The sequence below is a fragment of the Mastigoproctus giganteus genome, chromosome 2, assembly GCF_048544385.1.
Source record: "Mastigoproctus giganteus isolate SK-2022 chromosome 2, ASM4854438v1, whole genome shotgun sequence".
In the NCBI taxonomy this organism is placed as follows: domain Eukaryota; kingdom Metazoa; phylum Arthropoda; class Arachnida; order Uropygi; family Thelyphonidae; genus Mastigoproctus; species Mastigoproctus giganteus.
In genome coordinates, this window is record NC_143576.1 from 6,608,447 (window position 1) to 6,631,632 (window position 23,186).

A 23,186-nucleotide genomic window follows, 5' to 3' on the forward strand; every position below is an offset into this window, starting at 1 on the left:
CAGTGGTAGAGAATGAAAAGGACCTGGGGGTAATTGTGCAGGCAGATATGAAGTTTTCTGAGCAGTGCAGACGAGCTGCAAGAGTAGCTCATTGTGTCTTGTCAATGATGTACAGGAATTTTTTCTAACAGGGATAAGGAGGTGATCATCCCCTTGTATAAGGCAATGGTCAGGCCACACCTACAGGTCTGGAGGCCTCATTTTAAGATGGATGTAGAGCTATTGGAATGAGTACAGAGAAGGGCAACAAGATTAGTGAATGGAACAAAGGGTTGCTCTTACGAAGAAAGGCTTAAGTTTTGCAAATTACAGTGTCTGGAGACTAGGCACCTGTGAGATGATCTGATTGGGGTGTATAAAGCCTTGAATTGGTTTGAGCATGCTCAATGCAGATGGGATTCTTCCTCTTGCTCAGAATAATTGCCTGAGAGGACATAAATTCAAATTGAGGAAAGACGGTTGTAGGATAGATGTGAGGAAGTTTGCGTTTAGCCAGTGGGTGGTTGATTGCTTTAACAAACTTCCATTTGCCGTTGTAGAAGTTGACAGCTTAAATAGATTCAAGGCAGAACTTGACAAACATTTGGAGCAAGTGGATGGGTGAAATAAGGGCTTTTTTTTTTTTTTTTTGGCTGATGCCATATAAGCTTGCTTTCTTGCATCATGTGCCTTTGCTAATGCTAATTTTCGATGTGAATTTCAAATTCGATGCTATGTTACCACACTGGATAATTCAACAAATTCTTGCTGAGCTGTTCCTTGTGTCACCTACCAGTAATCCTGGACTTGAATTCTTTTAATCTCTGAGGTTGTTCAGAGATGTCAACCACTGGTGTTTTTTTTTATTATTATTTTTTTATTTATTTATTATTATTAATTGATATATTTTTTAGTATTATTTTATTTTTATTATTATTAATTGATATATTTTTTAGTATTATTTTATTTTTATTATTATTAATTTTTTTGTTTATTATTATTATTTTTATTTATTTTTTTTTCCCCCTGATGGTACTCAGGACTGGGCATCCTGAGTATGGGATTGCTGGCATCCACTGGTATTGCACTACCTCCAGTAGATGCGGGATTTTAGCCCACTACCGAAGCGCAGATAGTTGATTATGTCCAGCTCCACATGCCTTGGGCCGGGCATTGGCAGCAGTTGCTCAGGTGTTGGCTGCTCACATTTCAAGCCCTGATTACACCGATTCTATATCAAGATAGAGACAATTTGCGGAGATAGACCCAGGTCCTGGAGCCGCTACAAACAGGCCACATACATACACGAATACATAAATGTCATTGAGTGTGCATACATGCATTTCTTTTACTTGAGTCTTCAGAGTTTTGTTGTGTTTTACAATTTTGTAAGAGAAGCTCCACTTGATCTGGCGTTTCTTACACAGGTTCAAATGATTATAAATAGAGAGTGTTATGTATTTTGTATTTATGTAAATAAATAAAAATAAAAATATGTTACCGAAGAAAATTTATCGTCAAATATTGAACTTGAGATTGGGCAATGTTTTCCCAAATATCCTCATCGCGTTGTGCATTTTTCTGTCATTGCCAGCAATGACAGAACAGTGACTTCTAATGAGAGGAGCTTCAGTGTCTTAAAACACTGAAGCTTTCGGTCTACAATAGTGCAAAAATATTTGAATGGATTAATGGATCTCTGAATTTCAGATCAGAATCATTTCTGATCTGAAAGTCAAAATAAACATGAAGGTACTATTGTATTTACCGCTTCTTATTACCGTACTGTACTCTGTCTTATATACATTTTGAATAAAATTGCTTGCCATTACCTTTTTTATAAATCATTCTAGTTCTTTTATTTAGCTCTGTTACACTACATGTACTTTGTTATTTGTTTTTTTTTTTTTTTTAGGAGCATTAGCAACTAAGGCCATATTGCTCCGAGGATATGTGGTAGTCATTCCCTGACCTTTCCGCATCCTCTGTATTTGGTGGTCACGGGCTCGAACCCGTCTAATCAAGAAGCGTGTGCTACACACTGCTGCTCCTGCCCACACTACATGTACATACCCATACATAAATCATATGTATTTAGCACTGATTGCAAAAGTACTTAATGAGCAGTTTGAAATGGGGCCTACATTTCCCATCTGGCCTGGGCCTATTACCACCTTTGCATGGGTTCACTGCCACCTAGTGGTTCATTTATCTGTAGATTCTTAATGCATCGATAATTACTGCTGATAATCAGATCAAGAATATTACTCTTTGTTGCCTCTAATACAATGCTGTAGAAAACAGTCATCCCATAAATCCACAAAAGTCTTGCTAGCTAGAGCCCTCAAGTTCCAATGAATATGTGCAAAGCTAAAATCCTCCATTATAAAGCATTCACCTTTACACCATTAAAATTCCCTATTATAAGACATTCTGATTTACTAGCCCACTCTATTTCTCTGTAGAACTGTTCACTGCACTCCTCATCATTAGGCCTATAACACACTCCTCTAATTTTTCCTTTCCTGGTGCTTATGTCACACCAAACTGACCCAACATTGAACTGGCCACCCATGTCAACTGGATGCGCTGCCCTGGATTTTACATACTTTTTAACTAAAAGCATAACCCTTTTCCCACTTCCGATCCTATCTGTCCTTTCTAAACACATTGTACACCCTATATTCAAATTCTGTATCCCTTATATCTAAGTGACAGGATTCTGATAACGCAACAATGCCCATATTTGATATCTTGACCAGCCCCTCAAATTCATCAAATTTATTTGGTACGTTCCTAGCATTGGTGGTTATGCAAGTATACATGCACCTGTTCTTACTCTTGTTTACTCTAACACAGCCCATGTATTTAATTGTCCTAGATAACTCCCAGAAATCCCTGAATTCCCTCACCACACCTTGCTTTCCAGGCTGGTGCCCGTTCCAACAGGAACATTACAAGGATCACTTTCACCTCTGCCTGCAGCCATTAGTCTGTGTATCCCCCCAAAGCTGGCAGTTGTCCGACCCTCAATAGCATCAGCAAATATCCTTGCACCTTTTCTATTTAAGTGTATCTCATCCCTGTAGAAGAAGTGTCTCCTGTTAACAAGCATAGACCACACTGTGAAAAATTCCACCCCTTGAGCCTTGCACAACCTATCCAGAGGCCAAATGATTGACAGAGCTCTCATCATATACTCCCTCCTATTGTGTCTAGGCAGAATTGCAGACACTTTAAAATTTAAACCTGACTTGCAACATTTTTTTAACACTGCTCTGCACTTGTTAAGTAATTCCAGTGGTAACAGGACAGAGACAGTGGATGCAGGAAGGATTTGGCAACTGCCCTGGATGTGTCAATTTTTGAGCCATCTGTATTTATCTGAAGTGCTTCTGCATTGTTCAAGGCATGAGTTGTGTGTAAAATTTTATAATTTTGGCTTGACAGAGAATGTAAGCACCAATGAGAAAAACATTTTTTGTAAGGAGGTATGTATATTGTCCATTATGGTTGTATTGTGATAGAGGTGTATAAAGCCTTGAATGGTCTGAGCATGCTCAATGTTGATGGGATTCTGCCTCTTGCTCAGAATAATCACCTGAGAGGGCATAAATTCAAATTGAGGAAAGACAGATGTAGATATATGTGTGGAAATTTGCCTTTAGCCAGCGGGTAGTTGGTTGGTGGAACAGACTTCTATCCCTTGTTGTGGAAGTTGATAGCCTAAATAAATTTAAGGCTCAGCTGGACAGGTATTTGGAACGAACGGAGGGGTGAAGTTGAAGGGTTTTTTTTTTTTTTTTTTTGGCTGATGCTGCATAAGCTTGCTTTCTTGTATCATATGCCTCTACTAATGTTAATTGATTCTGGGGCTTAAGAGATATTTCTGAAATTGATGTTCCATTGTGGTGTTAGATCTTGCAACTGAATACCTGCAGGTACATTTTCATTAGGTTTGTTTCTATACGTTTACCCACCGAGGATCAAGGAGATATGTCCAAATGGGATAAGATGGAAGACTACATAATTTTGCTGCACAGTTAAATTCCTTTCTACTAAGATGTAATGGAGGATCATTAGCATCTATTTACAAACTTTGCACTGGGGATGTCCTGACAGCTCCTAGGGTAATCCTGAGAGCACTAATACTAGACTGTAGTGAGCCAAGCCAATGTGGTCTTACATGTGGAGTCATAAACTGGGTCTCCAGTTTATGACTACCCCATACTGAATTAAGATTCAGTATGGGGTAGCACTGTAAAGCAATCTGTTCCCCATTTCATAGAAGAGATAACTTTAAGTATATTCATCTTCTTCTTCACACAGTAAGTTCCTGTTTGCATTATATGATTCTGAAAGCAAGCTTACTATGAAATATTAGGCCTAAGGCCCAGATGCTGATTGGTATTGATTGGGTTTTCATTTTTAACTCAGGATCCGGATGAAGCTGGCGTTTTTCTGCAAAAGTGGATAGCAGTGGTTTTTGATTTTTTTTTTTATGTAAACCCCAAACACAAGAGGTATTAGAACCTAGAGTACTTAGCACAGTGCTTGGGTTGGAGGATGAGAAGATGAAAGAAGATATTTGTTGATATTGGACTGTTTCTGTAGACTGAAATTTTCAGGAAATACATATGAAGGAAGGTTGTTCCAGAAAATGGCAGTTGAATGAATGAACGAGGAAGATGAAAAGTTGGTTCTGTGAGTTTGAAGTTAGCCAGTAAATGGATGGTCCACTGTACAGTGGTCCATCCATAGTGGAATCAATTTACAGTGGACACTGTAAATTGATTCCACTGTACAGAATCTAAAAACTGTCTGAGACCACTGTACTCACCTTTATGGAAGCAAAAACCCTTCCCTTGATGGTAATTAAATCTTTAAGTAAATCCAAGATCAGTACAGTGTGATCACTGCCACGTAGCGGTTCCTTTATCTGCAAATTCTAAATACACGAATTATCACTGCTCAACCAGATCAAGAGTATTACCCTCTCTGGTTGCCTCTCGAACATGGTGCTGCAGAAAACAATCATCCAATAAATCCACAAAATTCTGACTAGTGTGTGAGTGAACAACCCACAAGTTCCAGTCAATATCTGGGAAGTTAAAATCCCCCATTATAAGACATTCTGATTTACTAGCCAAATCTATTTCTCTGTACAATTGTTCATTGTACTCATTAGGCCTATAACGCACTCCTACTGTTATTTTTGCTTTAGCAGTGCTTATGTCACACCAAACTGACTCAACAGTGCACTGTTCATCTATATCAACTGGATGCATTTCTTTTGATTTTATGTTTTTCTTAATTAACAGCATAACACCTCCTCCCTTCCTATCCTGTCTATCCTTTCTGTACACATTGTACTCCCCAAATTCCAGTTCTGTATTCCTTATATCTGGGTGACACCACGTGCCGCACCCTCCGTATTTGGTGGTCATGGGCTCAAACCCTGGTCTAATCAACAAGCGTGTGCTACGCACTACTGCTCCTGCCGACGTGGCTACGGAGGCGCCATTGTTGATCAGACAGAAGGTTTCTAGGTAGTTTAAGAGTTGGCGGTTAATGGATTTCTCCATAAATTTAGAAAGAGTAGAAGTAATTGCAATGGGCTGATAACTGGATGGGAGGGATTTCTCACCCTTTTAGGAACTGGCTAGATATGAGCAAATTTCCAATCAGAAGGAAAAACACCTTTGGAATAAGAAAGTGAAAAAAGGCAGCAAAGAATAGGGGTGAGTTCAGGATACAGATTTTGAGAACAAGTGAAGAAATACCATTGGGACCTGGAGCTTTCTTAGCATTAAGATTCATCAAAATCCTTTTGACGGAAGACCAGAGGAGGCATTGAATGGAGCGTGTTGGGAATGAAGGGACGTGTTTTACCAAGATCATTAATACATGAGTTGGAAGAAAAATGGGATGCTAGCAGGTCAGCTTTATCCTTGGCTGAAGTGACAACAGAACCATCTGGTTTGAACAGAGGTGGGAGCAGAGATGGACAAAAGTTGTGGCCAATAGCTTTGGCAAGAAACCAGACTGCTCGGCTATCATTAGCACAAGAAGCAAGTTTTCTATTCTTAGCCTGTTCAAACTCTAGTTTGGACTGATTAATAACTGCTTTACAATCGTTGCGAGCTTTGGTGTAGGCAGAAAATGAAACTGAAGAATTAGAAACAAGCCAATTATGATATGCAACATTCTTCTCTTGAACAGCCTTAGCACATTTATTGGAAAACCAAGGTTTAGATAAAGGACGATATTTTAAAGTGGAGTGTGGGATAAAGGTTTCCATTCCTGCAAGAATAATTTCACTGACACGATCTGATCAAACTTTGACATCAGAAGTTTTGAAACCGTAATCCGACCAAGGAAAAGAAGAAAGAAATCTCGCAGGTCATCCCATTTTGCATTCTTGTAATGCCAAACAACACGAGGTTGGGAATAGGCATGAGATAAAGGCTCCATTGGAGAACATTCAATCACCAAGTTGTGATCTGAGGTGCTTAAAGGACTTCTCACTTCTACTGTGTACTTAGAAGGGTTGTTTGTGAGAAAAAGATCAAGTGTGTTGGCTGGTATGATTAAGATTGTCCGGTATTCTTGTAGGTAAATGAACAAAGGTCATTAGTAATTGCAAAAGCCTCAGCATCTCAACCAGCTGGGTCGGTGTGACTAGAAAACGGAAGCCAGCTGGAGTTGTGAATCTTAAAATCACCCAGGAAAATTATCTCACTGTTAGGAAAGTTGGACTGGAGAGAATCAAGTTGCAAAGAGAGGAAGTCAAAGAGCTCCAAGTGATTAGTGGAGTTGTGTGAACGGTAGAGACAACAGATGAATTTGACACGAGGTAGAGAGATTTTAAGCCAGAGAAGATCGAAGAGAGGAGATTCCAAATTACCAAGTCTCTAACAGGGAATATCAGAATGGACATATGCACAAGTACCACCTTTGAGGTGAAAGGAATCATAAAGCAAATAATTTGGGCATCTGAGATGAGTAGTAGTTGAATCAACTGATAACTGAGATTCTGTCAGAAAAAGTACATGGGGTTTGGCAGACTGCAAGAGGAAATGGACATCGTTGAGATTAGAATTGAGACCACGTATATTTGTGAAATGAAGTAGGAAGTGTTTGGGAGGTTTAGATCTTTTCGAAGATAAGCTTGCTCTATTAGTTTGACAATTCATGGTGTATTCAATAGTAAGAAAAAGTGGGTGGGACATGCTGGATGAAGTAATGAAATTTTTGGATATGGCATACACATGGTAAGAATATATCCAGATCCTTGACATAACATGGCCTCGACAATGCCCCCCGTGCACACACTACTGAGATTCCCTCCAGTCACTATCTGGCAGAGTAGAGGTAGCAAGATTATACACTAGCTGATCTGGAAGCCTTCTAGAGAGTTATCAATAGGTTCGGCCCAGTGTACTAACTAGCAGCTGGCCTGCGAACACCGTTTTAGAGCTGTACCCTCGAAATATAAGGAATAATGGATCTCGCCACGATGTTCATCATCACCCCAAAAGTCATCAATCATACTGCATGATGGAAGAGATGGGGAAGGGTTGACCGGAACTTAGCTCTGGAGACTAAACATGGGTTCCACCACTTCAAGCCTCCAATAAGCAAAGCGGTGGTACTGCACCGGTTGATGAGAGTCATCTACCACCTAGTACTGCCTGGTAACATAGAGGGGCGGCATTCCTCCATGTGGTGTTGGCACCACACCTCGATCCCTGCTTATGTTGGTTCACACTTGAGTGGTCACTCACCATGTACTTGTGCATGGAGGTTATATCCAGTATTACTAACAGTCCCACCATCGTGAAGGTGCAAGCAGAGGATTTGGCTGTCACAGACCATCTGGACTTCGCCGAAACTGGGTTTGTTATGTTTGTTTGTTATTTGGTTTTTAGGAGCATTAGCAACTAAGGCCACATTGCTCCGGGGATATGCGGTGGTCATTCCCTGACCTTTCCGCATCCCCCGTATTTGGTGGTTACGGGGTCGAACCCAGGTCTAATCAAGAAGCGTGTGCTATGCACTGCTGCTGCTGCCCACCTGGCTAGGAAGGCGCCAGGGGATATTTTGTGAATCGCAGGATATTATAAGGTCATATAGACAGGCAGAGCCGCCCCATTCGCCCTCGTATTGCACTAATAGTTCAACGGACGGAAAAAGAAGAATAGAAAATGGAAAGATGTAAAGAGAAGGAAAAGATACTAGATTTTGAAATGATTTTAAAATATGTCCGTTGAACTATTAGTGCAATACGAGGGCAATTCGGACATTCCTTCTTTTCTTATTCTCGCTATCTTCGTGTCTCTTTTTTTACTACCTTTTCCCTCCCATACCTTGTATTACTTCCCATTGTTTTGGTACATGATCAGGTGTAGTCCCCTGATGAAATACCTGATCAACGTACCAATTTATTTTCATTTTCATTTTACTTCTATTTTATTATTATTTTTTAATATTCATTAATTACCACTTCCTTTCTAGCTTTTGTAAATATGATTTGGCCTGTTAATTCAGCCATTAATTCCACTTAATTTATTAGGTTCTTAACATTCTTTTTCTCTTATCTTCTTCCATTAGGCCTGGCACATTGTTGTTAATAACTTTCCCATCTTATTATGTCTTTTATCAATTATTTCTATTTCTTATTTTATAGTTGTATCCTGTTCTGTAGCCTTGCGCACCCAGGTACATCAATTTTCTTATCTTATTTTCTTATTTTCTTTTCTATTCTCTTTTTCCTTATTTCCTTTTCTTTCTTACATTTCTTTCCTTTTATATATAATTTAAAACTGAATTTTACATTAAAAAAGGGGTAAAGCATACATCAGAGACAGCAAAGAGCATTTCCCTCTACATGACGCTTGAGATATAAACTTAAGTGAGAATAATGATTAAAATAAAAATAATAAAAATAAATAAAATGCCAGCAGCATGGCAAGACAGAAGAGTGAAAATTGAGAAATTATACATAACGATCAAACCAACAGGGAGGGAAGAGAATAAAATTATTGCAGCAGAAACTCTCGAAGATAATTTAGAAAGCCTAAATACAAAGGTAAAAAAATATAATCAATTAAATTTTGAATAACCAATTAAATAAAATTCAACGGCGGCCTCTCTGATGGGCATCAGGTCCAAATTTATGTGAAATATCATGGGCAGAGATGTGAAAAACTACAATAAAATAAAATAAAACAAAAACAGAAATAGACTGACCATTATGGCCCATCTCAACAGTGGACCACAAGGCCAATAATGGTCAGGGAATCACTGCATTCTGATCACTAGACAAATCTTGACAAATTAAATTTTATTTAATTGGTTATTCAAAATTTAATTGATTATATTTTATTACCTTTGTATTTAGGCTTTCTAAATTATCTTTGAGAGTTTCTCCTGCAATAATTTTATTCTCTTCCCTCCCTGTTGGTTTGATCTTTAAGTATAATTTCTCAATTTTCGCTCTTCTGTCTTGCATGCTGCTGGCATTTTTATTTATTTTTATTATTTTTATTTTAATCATTACTCTCACTTCAGTTTATATATATATATATATATATATATATATATTTTATGGCGGGAAAAAATTCCTAACAAAAAATAACTTGTAGGCTGAGGAAACCCATTGTAAATGGAAACACTCCTCTTGAAGAAGATATATATATATATATATATATATATGGATATGTATATATATATATTTTTTTTTTCAGTATATTCGCACAATTAATTTTTATAACTTCAATGAATTTATGCATAAGGTGACACTGATTTCATACGTTTTTAAATATTTGTTCCTATATTTCAAATTTTAAATTCCTTTCATTAGCGTTAAACCACTGCATAATCTTCAGTATTCTTCAAACGCGCTAACCGTTAAAGTTTTATTTTAGTCTTAGAGCCTAAATATTTACTACTCAGACATAAAATATATCTCAAATGAATCCCATATCTGTAAAAACAGTCTCCCCTGTTAACAAACACAGCCCACACTGAGAAAAACTCTACCCAATGAGCCTTGCACATTCTCTCCAGGGCCAAATTAATTGACAAGGCTCTGAACATTCTAGCTCTTAGAATTCTAACTCTTGACTTTTTGCCAACATTGCCCTGTACCTGTTAAGTAAGTCATCAGATCTCTTACTCTTAATATCATCAGTGCCAATGTGTACAACAATATCAGCTTTTGTGCCCTTTAAAGATGATATCTGTTCTACATCATCTATTTTTGTCTCCCTGGCAGAGACACCCTATTCCTATTTCATCTATCCTTCTAGCAAAACAAGAGTGAGCTCTGGCATTGAGTTGGGCAACTGAGAGCTTGATGCCCCCCCATTTTAATTCCTTTGAGAACATCTATCCCTGCTCTTCAAACTCTTATAAATGCCCATAAGAACACAGAGTTAGCACCTGATTTCTTCGCACTCTCTGAACCTAGTCCACACAAAGACATCCTCCTTGGCTGGATCATACAAAGTGTATGAAATTACTATACAGTTAATTCATATGTACATTTTTGGGAGAGGGGATGAGTTCAGATTAAATAGAATTCAGATTATCAAGATGCTACTCTATCTAGACCTACCTATACCTAAAGAATGGTGAACAGAATGATGATTCATTTAAATCTTTCCTATGAAATTCATATTCCATTAATTATTACAAATTTTATGAATTTTCATGCACAGATTCTTTCAAATCATTACAATTTTACCACATATTTAATATGTTATCCATTTTGATGAACAAGTTCCTGAAAGCATATATCAACATTTATAATGATGCAATGATTACTTTGTCAATTTCAAGACAACAAACAATAATGGCTCTCAAGGGCACAGGTTTCCTGCAGAACAACTTCTATTTCAAGAAATCCTCGCAAGAAAAAAATCGACGTTGGCTCCATGAAGCCGAAGGTGGATCCATGAATAACGCCATGTGAAATGAAAATACAATTTAAGCTTAATAAAATCAGTTTTATTTTATTGATATTTTCATTTACAATCAACAATAAGGGTTTGTGGTAATCTTTACTGTTGCATGTTTGTACTGTTCTTTTCGACGTTGATGGCCGGACATCTGCCTCTAACTGATCTTGCTCGCATATATGCTTACGACTCTCTCTCTCTCTCTCTCTCTCTCTCTCTCTCTCTCTCTCTCTCTCTTGTGTTCCGCCGCCGACTTTGGTGTTTGCTTTTCAATGTTAGATTTGGGATTTTGTTGAAATCTTTGAATACGTTTAGTTGATGTAACTTTTGGTATCGTCACAACTTTACTAAAAGAAACACAACTGTATTGCAATTGTATATGCTGTATTGTAACTTGTAGTTGCAATACAGCATAGTCTCAATACTTTTGGAGACCGAAGAGTGGCCACATGAACAGTGATGAGTGGCATAGTCTCAATACTTTTGGAGATTGAAGAGTGGCCAAGTGAAGTCTTTCTAGTCATTTTCATTCCTTTATACACACTTCCTCATCAAACTTCTAGGATGAATAAAGCATTGTGTTTCTCGCAGGCATCCAATGGGTTTCAAAAAAAAAAAAAGCCAAAAATGTTGAAGAAAAAAAAAAAGCAGCGTAATTTTAATTTTAGCATTTTGCTTACTCACAAGATCACACTGAAGGAACTGCTGCAGATTACAACCAACCTTAAACAAAATCCAACTAACAGTTAATTTTTAATTGATGATACAAATGTGTTTGCATTTCATGGCCCATTCTATATATTTAAAGAGTCAGCTGTACACTTGTAAAACTATTTAAAATATCCAGATTTCTGAAAAAAATAAATAAATAAAAATTTCCATTTTTGCCACTAAACAATAAATTATATGCATATACAGTCAAACTTGGTTATAACAAGCATGGAAATAATGAGATCAAATTATGAGATAATGAGCAAAAAGCCATAATGATTTTAATTTATGTGTAGAGTCAAGTTCTGTGATAACACAGTACACATTTTCCCAAAAATCTCCATGTTATGGTATTTCATGCATTAAAAACAACAGGGCTTATGGGAAAAATAGTGATATGGGCAGAGCACTCAAAAAAAAAAAAAAAAATGTTCAGTCTGGTAAGTAAAACACTAAAAAAAGTTAGAAACCCTATAAAATTGCTAACACAGGTTTAAACAACTTTATTGCAATTAGTATGTAATATACACATACTAATTGATATTTCTGTTCACTGAGATTATTTTTGGATTGTAAAATTTAAAACAGTAAAAAAGATAAGCAATCAATAATGATGAACAAGGCACACACAAATTACACAAGTGACATATGGGGTAACAAGTTTACGAAGCTTAAAAAATTGGAATGAACAAAAGATTCTGAAAATTTATTCATGATTTTTATATGACTGAAGATTTCACGGAAGGGGAAACACATTTCATCATAATAACGTAAAACCACACAATTCCAGCTATCGGTATTATCGCAAATGCAATAAGATCGAGTTTACTACCCATTTATAATTAGATTGCATTAACAGAAAACCCAATAAATTTTATTATTTTAAGGTAGTGACCTCCAGAAATGTGCTCCTCCGCTCAGGCTATCCTGCCTCACGAAATTTCAGCCTGCTGACGAGGCTACTAGGAGACGGTCGTGTTCAAAGCCGCTAAGTGGATTTTTCTTATTAATTGATTTGAAATTATTGTTTTTCTAAAACTTTTGATTTAAATTTAGTAGTATAACATTATTTTGTGATTTTCTGATTAATTTGGTGTATTTATTTTTTACACGGCCTTGTAATTGCATAAAATTATCGGTAAGGGTATCCACGTGTTTGCAACTTCGCTGAACGAGAAGTTCTTTAGCCATATTTAGCCGCTTGATTGAATATTTTTTACATCGAATTATTTCTGTAAGTAGCTTATAGACCTAGTAAGGATCGTTAGTTTATTCTGAACTGAGACAGCGAGATTTGAAAGTTAATTAATACTTAAGTGTCCGTAGATTTACCGTTCGTAACTTTCCCGCCTTTGTGATATGATAGTTATATACCGTACTAGATAGCGTTAGTTGAACTTCGTTAGCAGTTAAATTGTACTTTTAAATAAATACATATAACGACTTAGATTACAAACGTAATATAATTATTATATTTAACATAATAACATAACATAATTAATTATAATTAATTAATAAATTAATAGAATCATGACTCAGACCAGAGCAGCAAAGCAAAAGGCTCAAGCTAATGGAAGTGCTGTGGCTCAGAGCAGAACTGAGGGAGGCAGTTGTCCTCTGACTCACAGCCTTATAAAATGCACTGTTTGCTTGATGTTTGCAGAGCAATCGGGTACAGGACATGATACTGCCATGGGGGATGTCTTTGTGTGTGCGCGATGCAAGGAGTGTATCGATATCAGGCAACAACTCAGCGTTCTTGTGGGCCTATATGAGAGCTTGAAGGACAGGGTGGATGCCCTCGAAGAAACTAAATTGAGGGGCCCATCAAGCTCTCAGCTGCCCACATCAACGGCAGAGCTTGCACTTGGGCATCGCATGACACAGAGGCAATCCCCAAGGCAGAATGCACTGGTCCAAAAGGAACTAGTAGTTGTTGGTGACTCTATTGTCAGGGAAACGGGGAACATGCTTTGTAAAAAGGATAGGTGGAACAGGACCAGGGTATGTCTGCCAGGGGCAAAGGTTGATGACGTTGTAGAGCGAATATCATCTTTTAAGGGCACAAAAGGTGATATAGTTGTACACGTTGGCACTAATGATATTAAGAGTAGGAAACCGGCAGAATTACTTAACAGGTACAGGTGTCACTGTTGAACAAAAGCCGAGAATTAGGGTTGAATTTGAAAGTATCTGCAATTCTGCCCAGACACGATAGGAGGGAGTATATGATGAGAGCCTTGTCGATCAATTCGGCCCTGGAAAGATTGTGCAAGGCTCAAGGGGTAGAATTTTTTTCAGCCTGGACTGTACTTGTTAACAGGAGAGATTGCTTCTACAGGGATGGGATACACTTAAATAGAAAGGGTGCAAGAATATTTGCTGATGCTATTGAGGCAGTGTTAGGTGAGTCGGAAAACTGCTAGCTTGGGGGGAGACAAAGACCAATAGATTGACAGTAGCCACTGGCAGAGGTGAAAGAGATTCTTGCACTGCTTCTATTAGAATGAGCAGAAGCCTGAAAAACAAGATGCATGATATTTCAGAGACTGCTGGGAGCCATTGCAGTACAAGTAAACACATGGGTTGTGTTAGGGTAGCTAAGAATAGAAACAGGTGCAGGTATACTTCCGTGTACACCAATGCTAGGAGTTTAGTAAATAAATTTGATGAATTTGAGGTATTGCTCAAAACATCAAAGGCAGATATTGTTGGGATATCAGAGACGTGGTGTCACACAGATATAAGGGATGCAGAACTGGAATTTGGGGAGTACAATGTCTACAGAAAGGATAGACAGGATAGGAAGGGGTTATGCTATTAGTTAAGAAACATAAAAACCAAGGAAGTGAAGCCAGTCGACATCGCTGGACAGTGCAGTGTTGAGTCAGTTTGGTGTGACATAAGCATTGGGAGATAAAAATTGAGAGTAGGAGTGTGCTATAGGCCTAATGACTCTGATGAGTATAATAAGAAACTGTACAGGGAAATAGAATGGGCCAGTAAATCAGAGAGTCTTATAATGGGAGATTTTAATTTCCCAGATATTGACTGGAATTTGGGGGCTGGTCACTCACACACTAGTAGGGCTTTTGTGGATTTGTTGGATGATTGTTTTCTACATCAGCATGTTCGGGAGGCAACTAGAGGGAGTAATACTCTTGATTTGATTATCAGCAGTGATTCTTCATGCATTAAGAATCTGCAGATAAATGAACCACTAGGTAGCAGTGATCACAGAGTGCTGAAGTGGGATTTACTCAAAGAGGTAACTACCATTAGGGGTAAAGGGAAGGGTTATTGCTTCCGTAAAGGCGACTACGATGGACTGAGACAGTATTTAAATTCTATACAGTGGGACCAACTGATGATGTTACCAACAACAAATTGAAAATGGGAAGCATTCAAAGAACTTATCTTGGAAGCTACTAGGCTTTACATACCAACTAAGAAATATTGTTCAAGGTTTAGGCCAAAATGGATGTCAGATGAACTAATGAGGCATATGGAAGAGAAGAGAAATGCATGGGATACTTACAAATTAACACATGACACAGAAGCCTATGATAGATACAAGTTGATATGCAACCAAGTTACAAAGGAGGTTAGGCAGGCAGATTACGAGAAATCCTTGGCAAGGGATGCAAAGAAAAACAGCAAAGAGTTCTTTACTTATGTAAACTCTAGAAGGAAGGGGATGAATCAGATTGGTCCACTTGATATTGATGGGTCAACTGTTGATGATCCTGCTCAGGTAGCTAACAAACTAAATGAATATTTTGCATCGACATTCACACATGAGGAGTTATTCAGCGAGGGGAATGCCAGAGGTGTATTCAACTCTAGCAGTAAGCTACAGAATCTTGAAATAACTGGGAGTAAAGTGGAGGAGAAACTGTTGAAGATAAACACAAGAAAGGCACCCGGGGTGGATGGGATCTATCCAGTTATATTAAAGGAGGCAGCAAAGGAAGTAAGCAAACCCTTAGCCATAATTATGAGAGCTTCCTTGGACTCAGGGGAGGTACCCATAGACTGGAAATGTGCAAATGTGACCCCAATTCACAAAGGAGGATCAAAGGCTGACACAAGTAATTATAGACCTGTGAGCTTATCTTCTGTTCCAGGAAAATTAATGGAGGCACTGGTTAAAGAAGCACTGCAGCATCATTTAGACAAGACTTCAGTTATAGCTCGGACACAGCATGGCTTTGTTAAGGGGAAGTCTTGCCTGACCAATTTGATTGGATACTATGATGCAGTCACAAAAGAACTATATCAAGCTTAATGTCCAAATTTTCAGACGATACAAAGGTTGGCAGGGTTGTCAAGAACACTACTGACACTATGCTGCTGCAACAGGATCTATAAAGGTTGAGCAGATGAGCTGAGAGGTGGCAAATGAAGTTTAACATTGACAAATGTAAAGTACTACACATGGGAAACAGCAACCCCAGAGCAACGTATCAACTCTGTGGTACTACACTGACAGTGGTAGAGAATGAAAGGGATTTGGGGGTAGTTGTGCAGGCAGATATGAAGTTCTCTGAGCAGTGCAGACGGGCTGCAAGAGTAGCTCATGGAGTATTGTCAATGATATACAGGAATTTTTCCAGCAGGGATAAGGAGGTGATTATTCCCTTGTATAAGGCAATGGTCAGGCCACACCTAGAGTACTGTATACAGGTCTGGAGGCCTCATTTCAAGAAGGATGTAGAGATGCTGGAACGAGTACAGAGAAGGGCAACAAGATTAGTGAATGGAACAAAGGGGTGCTCTTACGAAGAAAGGCTTAAGTTTTGCAAATTACAGTGTCTGGAGACTAGGCACCAGCGAGGTGATCTGATAGAGGTGTATAAAGCCTTGAATGGTTTAAGCATGCTCAATGCTGATGGGATTCTTCCTCTAGCTCAGAGTAATCACCTGAGAGGGCGTAAATTCAAATCGAGGAAAGACAGATGTAGGATAGACGTGCGGAAATTTGCCTTTAGCCAGCGGATGGTTGGTTGGTGGAACAGACTTCCATCCCTTGTAGTGGAGGTTGATAGCCTAAATAAGTTTAAGGCTCAGCTGGACAGGTATTTTGAACGAACAGAACAGAGGGGTGAAGTGGGTTTTTTTTTTTTTTTTTGGCTGATGCTGCATAAGCTTGCTTTCTTGCATCAAATGCCTCTACTAATGCTAATGCTAATTTCTGTTCAAATAGAAAAATGCGAGCTCCTGAAAATGTAAGTCGGCCTACAATATCACGTGTTATCTTGTGAATACAGTGAATGACAAATGTGTCTCCAACCAATACAACTACAGTAAATGGGAAATATAGCTCTCCCATATTTGACATTTTTTAAGCTTTGTAAACTTGTATGCATTGCTGTGCAGGTCGCTATGTTCGGCTTTGTGTTGGGTTTTGCATTTACCTGGTGTTACTTGCAGACGAAATCGCACACGAGCCAATGCAAAAATCACATTATACTTGCGTTGTTCCCTAATATATCAGTTGCATTGGAGCAAATGTTCGTTGCAAAAAATGCGTTTTATAGTAGAAATGACTATAAATGGTGAGCAGTCATATTCACATATGACTGCTCACTGTTATAATGAGCATACTACACAGATATACCGTAAAAAGTTTGGTAACTATACAAACATTCTTAATTGCTCGGGTAATTGAAAAAACCAAATTCCTGGAATAGACAAAAATGAAAGGGGCAACTTAGATTTTATGGCCACCCGCATCGGATTAGGGGCCGGTTTATAACCTAACCTAGTCTTTTGAGCAACGGGGGCTATATAATAGTGCATTGGCATTCTGTTTGTAATTTCTATGGTCACATTACCCTATTTACAGATTTTCTCATATTCACACATTTGCACACTAACTCACGAAATTATTCGTGAGTTAGTGTGCAAATGTTTACATATCAGCACTGGAAAGGAACAAAACCGAAAAAAAAAAAAATAATAAATAAATAAATAAAAAAAAATTTAAAAGTGCAAGGTTACAAACGTCGATGAAGCATTGCTTCATCGACATTTGTAAACAAACATCAATTTTAAAATTCATAAATAAAAAGACTAATTAAAATCGTGTTTATCATTAATTAGTATTGTTTTTAATTAGGGAGAAATAAATTTGTTTAGTACTGAATGTATGGTTTTAAAATTATAGACAAATAAATTATGTTTAATATTAAGTGTACTGTAGTTTAGTTAGTTATTTGGTTTTTAGGAGCATTAGAAACTAAGGCCATATTGCTCCAAGATATGCGGTGGTCATTTCCTGACCTTTCCGCATCCTCCGTATTTGGTGGTGATGGGCTCGAACCCCGGTCTAATCAAGAAGCGTGTGCTACGCACTGCTGCTACTCTTCCCACCTGGCTACGGAGGCGCCCTATATTTACTGTAGTTTATACAAGCACACTAATACAAATAATAGGTAGGTATATACTTATATTATTTTTTTCTCTCTAATATTTTTTTGTTTTTTTAATATCTTTTTATCAAGTTATTGAGAATTTTAAAAAAATAGGATGTAGATTTAACTCATCACTGATATAGTGAGTAATGGTTATAAAGAGGAAATTTTGGCAGTTCCTTGATGTTTGTTATAACCAAGTTCGACTGTACATAAACATAAAAATGAAATGGCTAAGCAGGGAAATAACTGTTATAAATATATTTCAAGGTAATTCCACTATGGCCAAAATATTTTATTTTATTTATTTTAGCATAGGCATATGATGCAAGAAGGCAAGCTTATATAGCATCAGCCTTAAAAAAAATATATTCCTGTTTTTTTTCAATAGTAGTTTTCAATTCAGTAATGGTTCAATGCCCCATTATAAACAAGAAACAACTAAGTTTGAAATACGGTCGTAAAAATGCTGTAAAAATGTATGGAAAATAAAGTAAATTATATTCCATATAGCAGTGTAGTGTTAATTTCCAATAGTGAGAATAAGCAATTTAGTTTTATTTAGACAAAACCATTCTTATATAAACTTAAAGTTGCTTAACAGTAAACTTGTCTGTTCTCTATTTACTTGAGTTTAAAATAATATATATATTTTTTAATGTTAAGAATATATAAAACATCACATACTTTGTAATTTTAATTTGTCAACAACAGCCTTCACACTTAGTTTGAAATTCTCACTTTTCAAATAGTGTTGATAAACCTTATCTTCAGATCTGTTTGGGTGGCAATTTTCTGATTGATAGTACTGAGTTCCATATTCAGGTGCTGGAACTGCTACCTGAAAATAAAAAAATGTTTATATATCAATTGTAGTAATCTCTATTTATCAAATGATAGCATTTTCCCAGATTGCAGCAATATTTCTTTCTTTCTCTCTCTCTCTCTCTCTCTCTCTCTCTCTCTCCTTTGCCCCCCATGAGGATACATAGCATCACCTCTATACTATGGGCGCCTCCATAGCCAGGTGGGAAGGAGCAGCAGTGCATAGCACACGCTTCTTGATTAGACAGGGGTTTGAGCCCGTCACCACCAAATACGGAGGATGCGGAAAGGTCAGGGAATGACCACTGCCTATTCCCGGAGCAATATGGCCTTAGTTGTTAATGCTCCTAAAAAAAAAAAAAAAAAACCCCAAACCAAACCTCTATACTATAGTGTTCCCGGTTTGGAATAGGAATGAGGGTCGATTCTCAATGCATACTGAAAGAATTCTTTAGGGGCATTTTTCGCTTGGGGATGTCATTATCCAGTCTCAAGTGGAGGTGTTCTAGTTCCCCCCCCTCCAAACATATGGGTTGTTCTAGAATTGGTAATAAGGCAGCTAAGGCCATCACCCTTATGTATAGTGTTCATAAATTGTATACATTCTATGTTGGTTTGTATATGTTGGAGGAAAAAACCTGAGCACCTCTGCCTGAGACCAAATAATGGCACCCACAAGTGAAAATACCTTCATAAAAAATTTCTCTGGTCTGCGACAAAAAGTGATCCACATTACTTTTCCAAAATTATGATACAATGGAATGAATTAGAATCATCATTAGGAGGCAGTCAAATTGTAGAAAGTCAATGCCAACAATCAAGGTGCTGAGAGTCAAAACATTGAGTAGTGTTTTAACTCTCACCGCTACTGGTCATACATCAAAATATCAAATAGGTGAAAAACAATGACACCTCAAAATGCCAACACTGTTCATAACTCCTAAAATGCCAGAAGTGTCAAAATGCTGAAACTTCAAAACAGTGACATAGTCAAAATGATGATTGGTCAGAAAACTACAGGAAAGGCAACTGTCTACAGCAGGTAAAAATGCCAACCAATTGGTCCATGGTGATATTTTTAATCTTTGTGGATAAATTCACTAGTGTATTATTATCGGGTAGATGGACTGTTCTTGAACTCATAGGAGAGCCCAAGCTCATAATATAAAGCTACTGGATAAATCCCTTACAGCAGTCCAGAAAACATTGCTGCCTTCAATCTTCTGTAAAAAGAAACACTGCAGCTGAGAATCATTATGAAGACTTGGTGAAGAATATAATTTTTATTTGAAGTATCTATTTTGAGATGAACCTGCCTAAGAATTGTAGACAATAATTATAATGCCACTGAAAGTGGATGGAGTTCTCTTTCAGGCGGGAATCCCATACTAGTTCAAGTTCATGGATATATATATTTTTTGATCAAAACCTATAGTACTTAGTAGCATGCATGGGCTGAAGGTTGAGAAGATGAAAGAGCATAATTGTTGACATTAGACTTGAATTTATGTAGATTGTACTTTTCAGGAAATATGTATGAAGGAAGGTTGTTCAGAAAATGGAAGTTGAATGAATAAATGAAGAAGAAGAAATGTTGATTCTGTGAGTCGGAACTTGGACAGTAAAAGGATGTTGACAGGTTGTGAATGTTCAGATTGCTTTAAAAGAGAGAGCAGAAACAGAATGTCTATGAGACAGAGGAGTAGAGAAATCTGTCAGAGACAAGTCTTTAATTAGCCTAACTGCCCTCTTTTGAATGGAATCTAGAAGCCTGAGAGAAGTTTTCGGGGCACCGACCCAGATGTGGAAACAATATTTCCGATTTGTACAGAGTGAACAGCTGTTTGGAAGAAAAGTAACACAGAGAGTGAAAGAGAACACTCAGTTTTTTAAATGCACAGGAAGCAATATTTGCAATGTGCTTAAGCCAAGAGAGATAAGAAGTCAAGGAAATCCCCATTACAGATATATGATCTTGACTAGAAATCAGAGTGTCGTCAAGGATAAGCATAGAAGCAGAGGAATTCTTTTTGCAAGATATAAGATAGGATTGAGTTTTTGAACAATTGGATTCAACTAAGTTATCTTTGCCCCACTGAAGAATTTACAGGAGATCAGCATTTAAGGAATCGGTAGTGGATATTTGAGAATTTTAAGTTGTTTGTGGAGGGCAAAGTTTCTCAAAATGGAGGTGGAATGCAATGTGCTATTATCAGCAAAACTATGGATAGGATTTCTGGTCGATGGAAAACGGTGATTAATATATAAGAGGAAAAGGGTGGAAGAAAAAACTGAACCTTCGGGAACACCAGCATTAGTGGAGAAGTTAGAAGACAGAGAACCATCTACCAGCATTGAGAAATCAGAGAGAAAATTGGATATCCAATTACAAAAAACAGTTAGCAAACCATAATATGATAGTTTATTTAGAAGACCTTTAGGCCAAACACAATCAAAAGCCTTTGAAATGTCAAGAGCAACTGCTTAAGATTCACCAAAATTTTCCATTGAATTTATCCATAGATGAGTAACATAAGCCAAATATCACCAGTTTCCACAAGTGGATTGACACTAATGGAATCCATACAGGTGAACACTGAACAGATGAAAGGTTTCTAAATATATAAGAGTTGGCAGTTAATTGATTTCCCCATTACTTTAGAAAGAGTAGAAGTAAGTGCAATGGGACAATAACTGGATGGGAGGGATTTGTTACCCTTTTTAGGAATTGGCTGGATATGAGAAAATTTCCAAGCAGAAGGGAAAACACCTTTTGGATTTTGGAATAAGAAAGAGAAATAAAAGCAGCAAAAGAGGAGTAAGTGCAGCCGCACAGGTTTTGAAAACATGGAGGAAATATCATCAGGTCCTGGAGCTTTATTAGCATTCAGATTGTTTAAAATCCTTCTGACATCCTTTTCACGCAAGACCACGGGAGGCATTGAATGGAGTATAACTGGAATGGTAGGAGGAGGTTTACCAAGATCGTCAATACACGAGAAGGAAGAAAAATAGGTGCTAGCAGGTCAGCTTTATCTTTGGCTGAAGTAGCGATAAACCATCTGGTTTTGACAGAGGTGGGAATAGAAATGAGAAAAAGTTGTGGTCAATAGCTCTGGCAAGAGACCAGAATGGCCAGACAACTGGGTCAGAGCATATCCAAAAGAGCATCCCACCAGCCGTGTTGTTTCGGATATGCTCTGACCCAGTTGTCTGGCCATTAAAATTTGGCCTTTGTCAAACTCGCTTAAGTCCACTGCCTTTCCCATCTGAAGATCAAGAGTAACACTGATTAACGGAGCTCACTATCGGGTGTTTTTTATACTGTGTCCCGAAACTCATGCACAGTACTTCACCTGCAGTTGCTTTGATTTGCATAACAACTCGCTGGTCATAATGTTTTGGCTTATCAGTGTTTACATAGTTTAATAACTGCAGATATAAGTTTTGGGTATTATTTTGGTACTGAAATTGAATTGAAATCATGACTCACACTAGAGCAGCAAAGCAAAAGACCCAGGCTAATGAGATTGCTCTCACTCCCTGTTGAAATGTATTGCTTGTTTGATGTTTGTGGATCAATCAGGAACGGGACATGATATTACCAAGGTGAATGTCTTTGTGTGCGTGTAATGTAAAGTGTGTGAGAAAATCAGGCACAAACTCAGCATTGTAATGGGCCTATATGATAGCTAGAATGAGAGGGTGGATGCCCTCTAAGGATTAAAACTGAGGGGCCCATCAAGCTTTCAGCTGCCCACATCAACCCCAGAGCTTGGACTTAAACATCACACAACACAGCAGCAACTCCCAAGGCAGAATGTGCTGGTCCCAAAGGAACCAGTTGTTGTTGGTGACTCTATTTTCAGGGAAACTGGAAACATACTGTACAAAGGTAGGATAGGTGGAAGGACCAGAGTATGTCTGTCGGGGGGGAAAGGTTGACGACATTGTAGAAATGTTGAAAAAAGGCATGAGATAGAGTTGAATTTGAAAGTGCCTGCAATTCTACCCAGACGCGATAGGAGGGAGTATATGATGACAACCTTGTCGATCAATTCGGCCCTGGAGAGATTTTGCAAGACTCAAGGGGTAGAATTTTTCTCAGCCTGGTCTGTGCTTGTTAACAGGAGAGACTGCTTCTACAAGGATGGGATACACTTAAATAGAAAGGGTGCAAGAATATTTGCTCATGCTATTGAGGCAGTGTTCGGTGGGTCGGAAAACTTCTAGCTTGGGGGGGGGGATACATGGATTAATAGATTAACAGTAGCCGCTGGCACAGGTGAAA

The 23,186-nt window shown here is 37.9% G+C and overlaps 1 protein-coding gene across 1 annotated transcript in view; it reads right to left on the reverse strand.

Moving 5' to 3' along the window:
* Positions 1–23,186, reverse strand: part of LOC150089137 (uncharacterized) — a 448,517-nt gene that overhangs the window by 154,597 nt on the left and 270,734 nt on the right. The window contains exon 12 of the mRNA XM_090389422.1: positions 18,758–18,911. Coding sequence (XP_090245548.1) covers positions 18,758–18,911 — 154 coding nt within the window. The remainder of the gene's footprint in view (positions 1–18,757; positions 18,912–23,186) is intronic.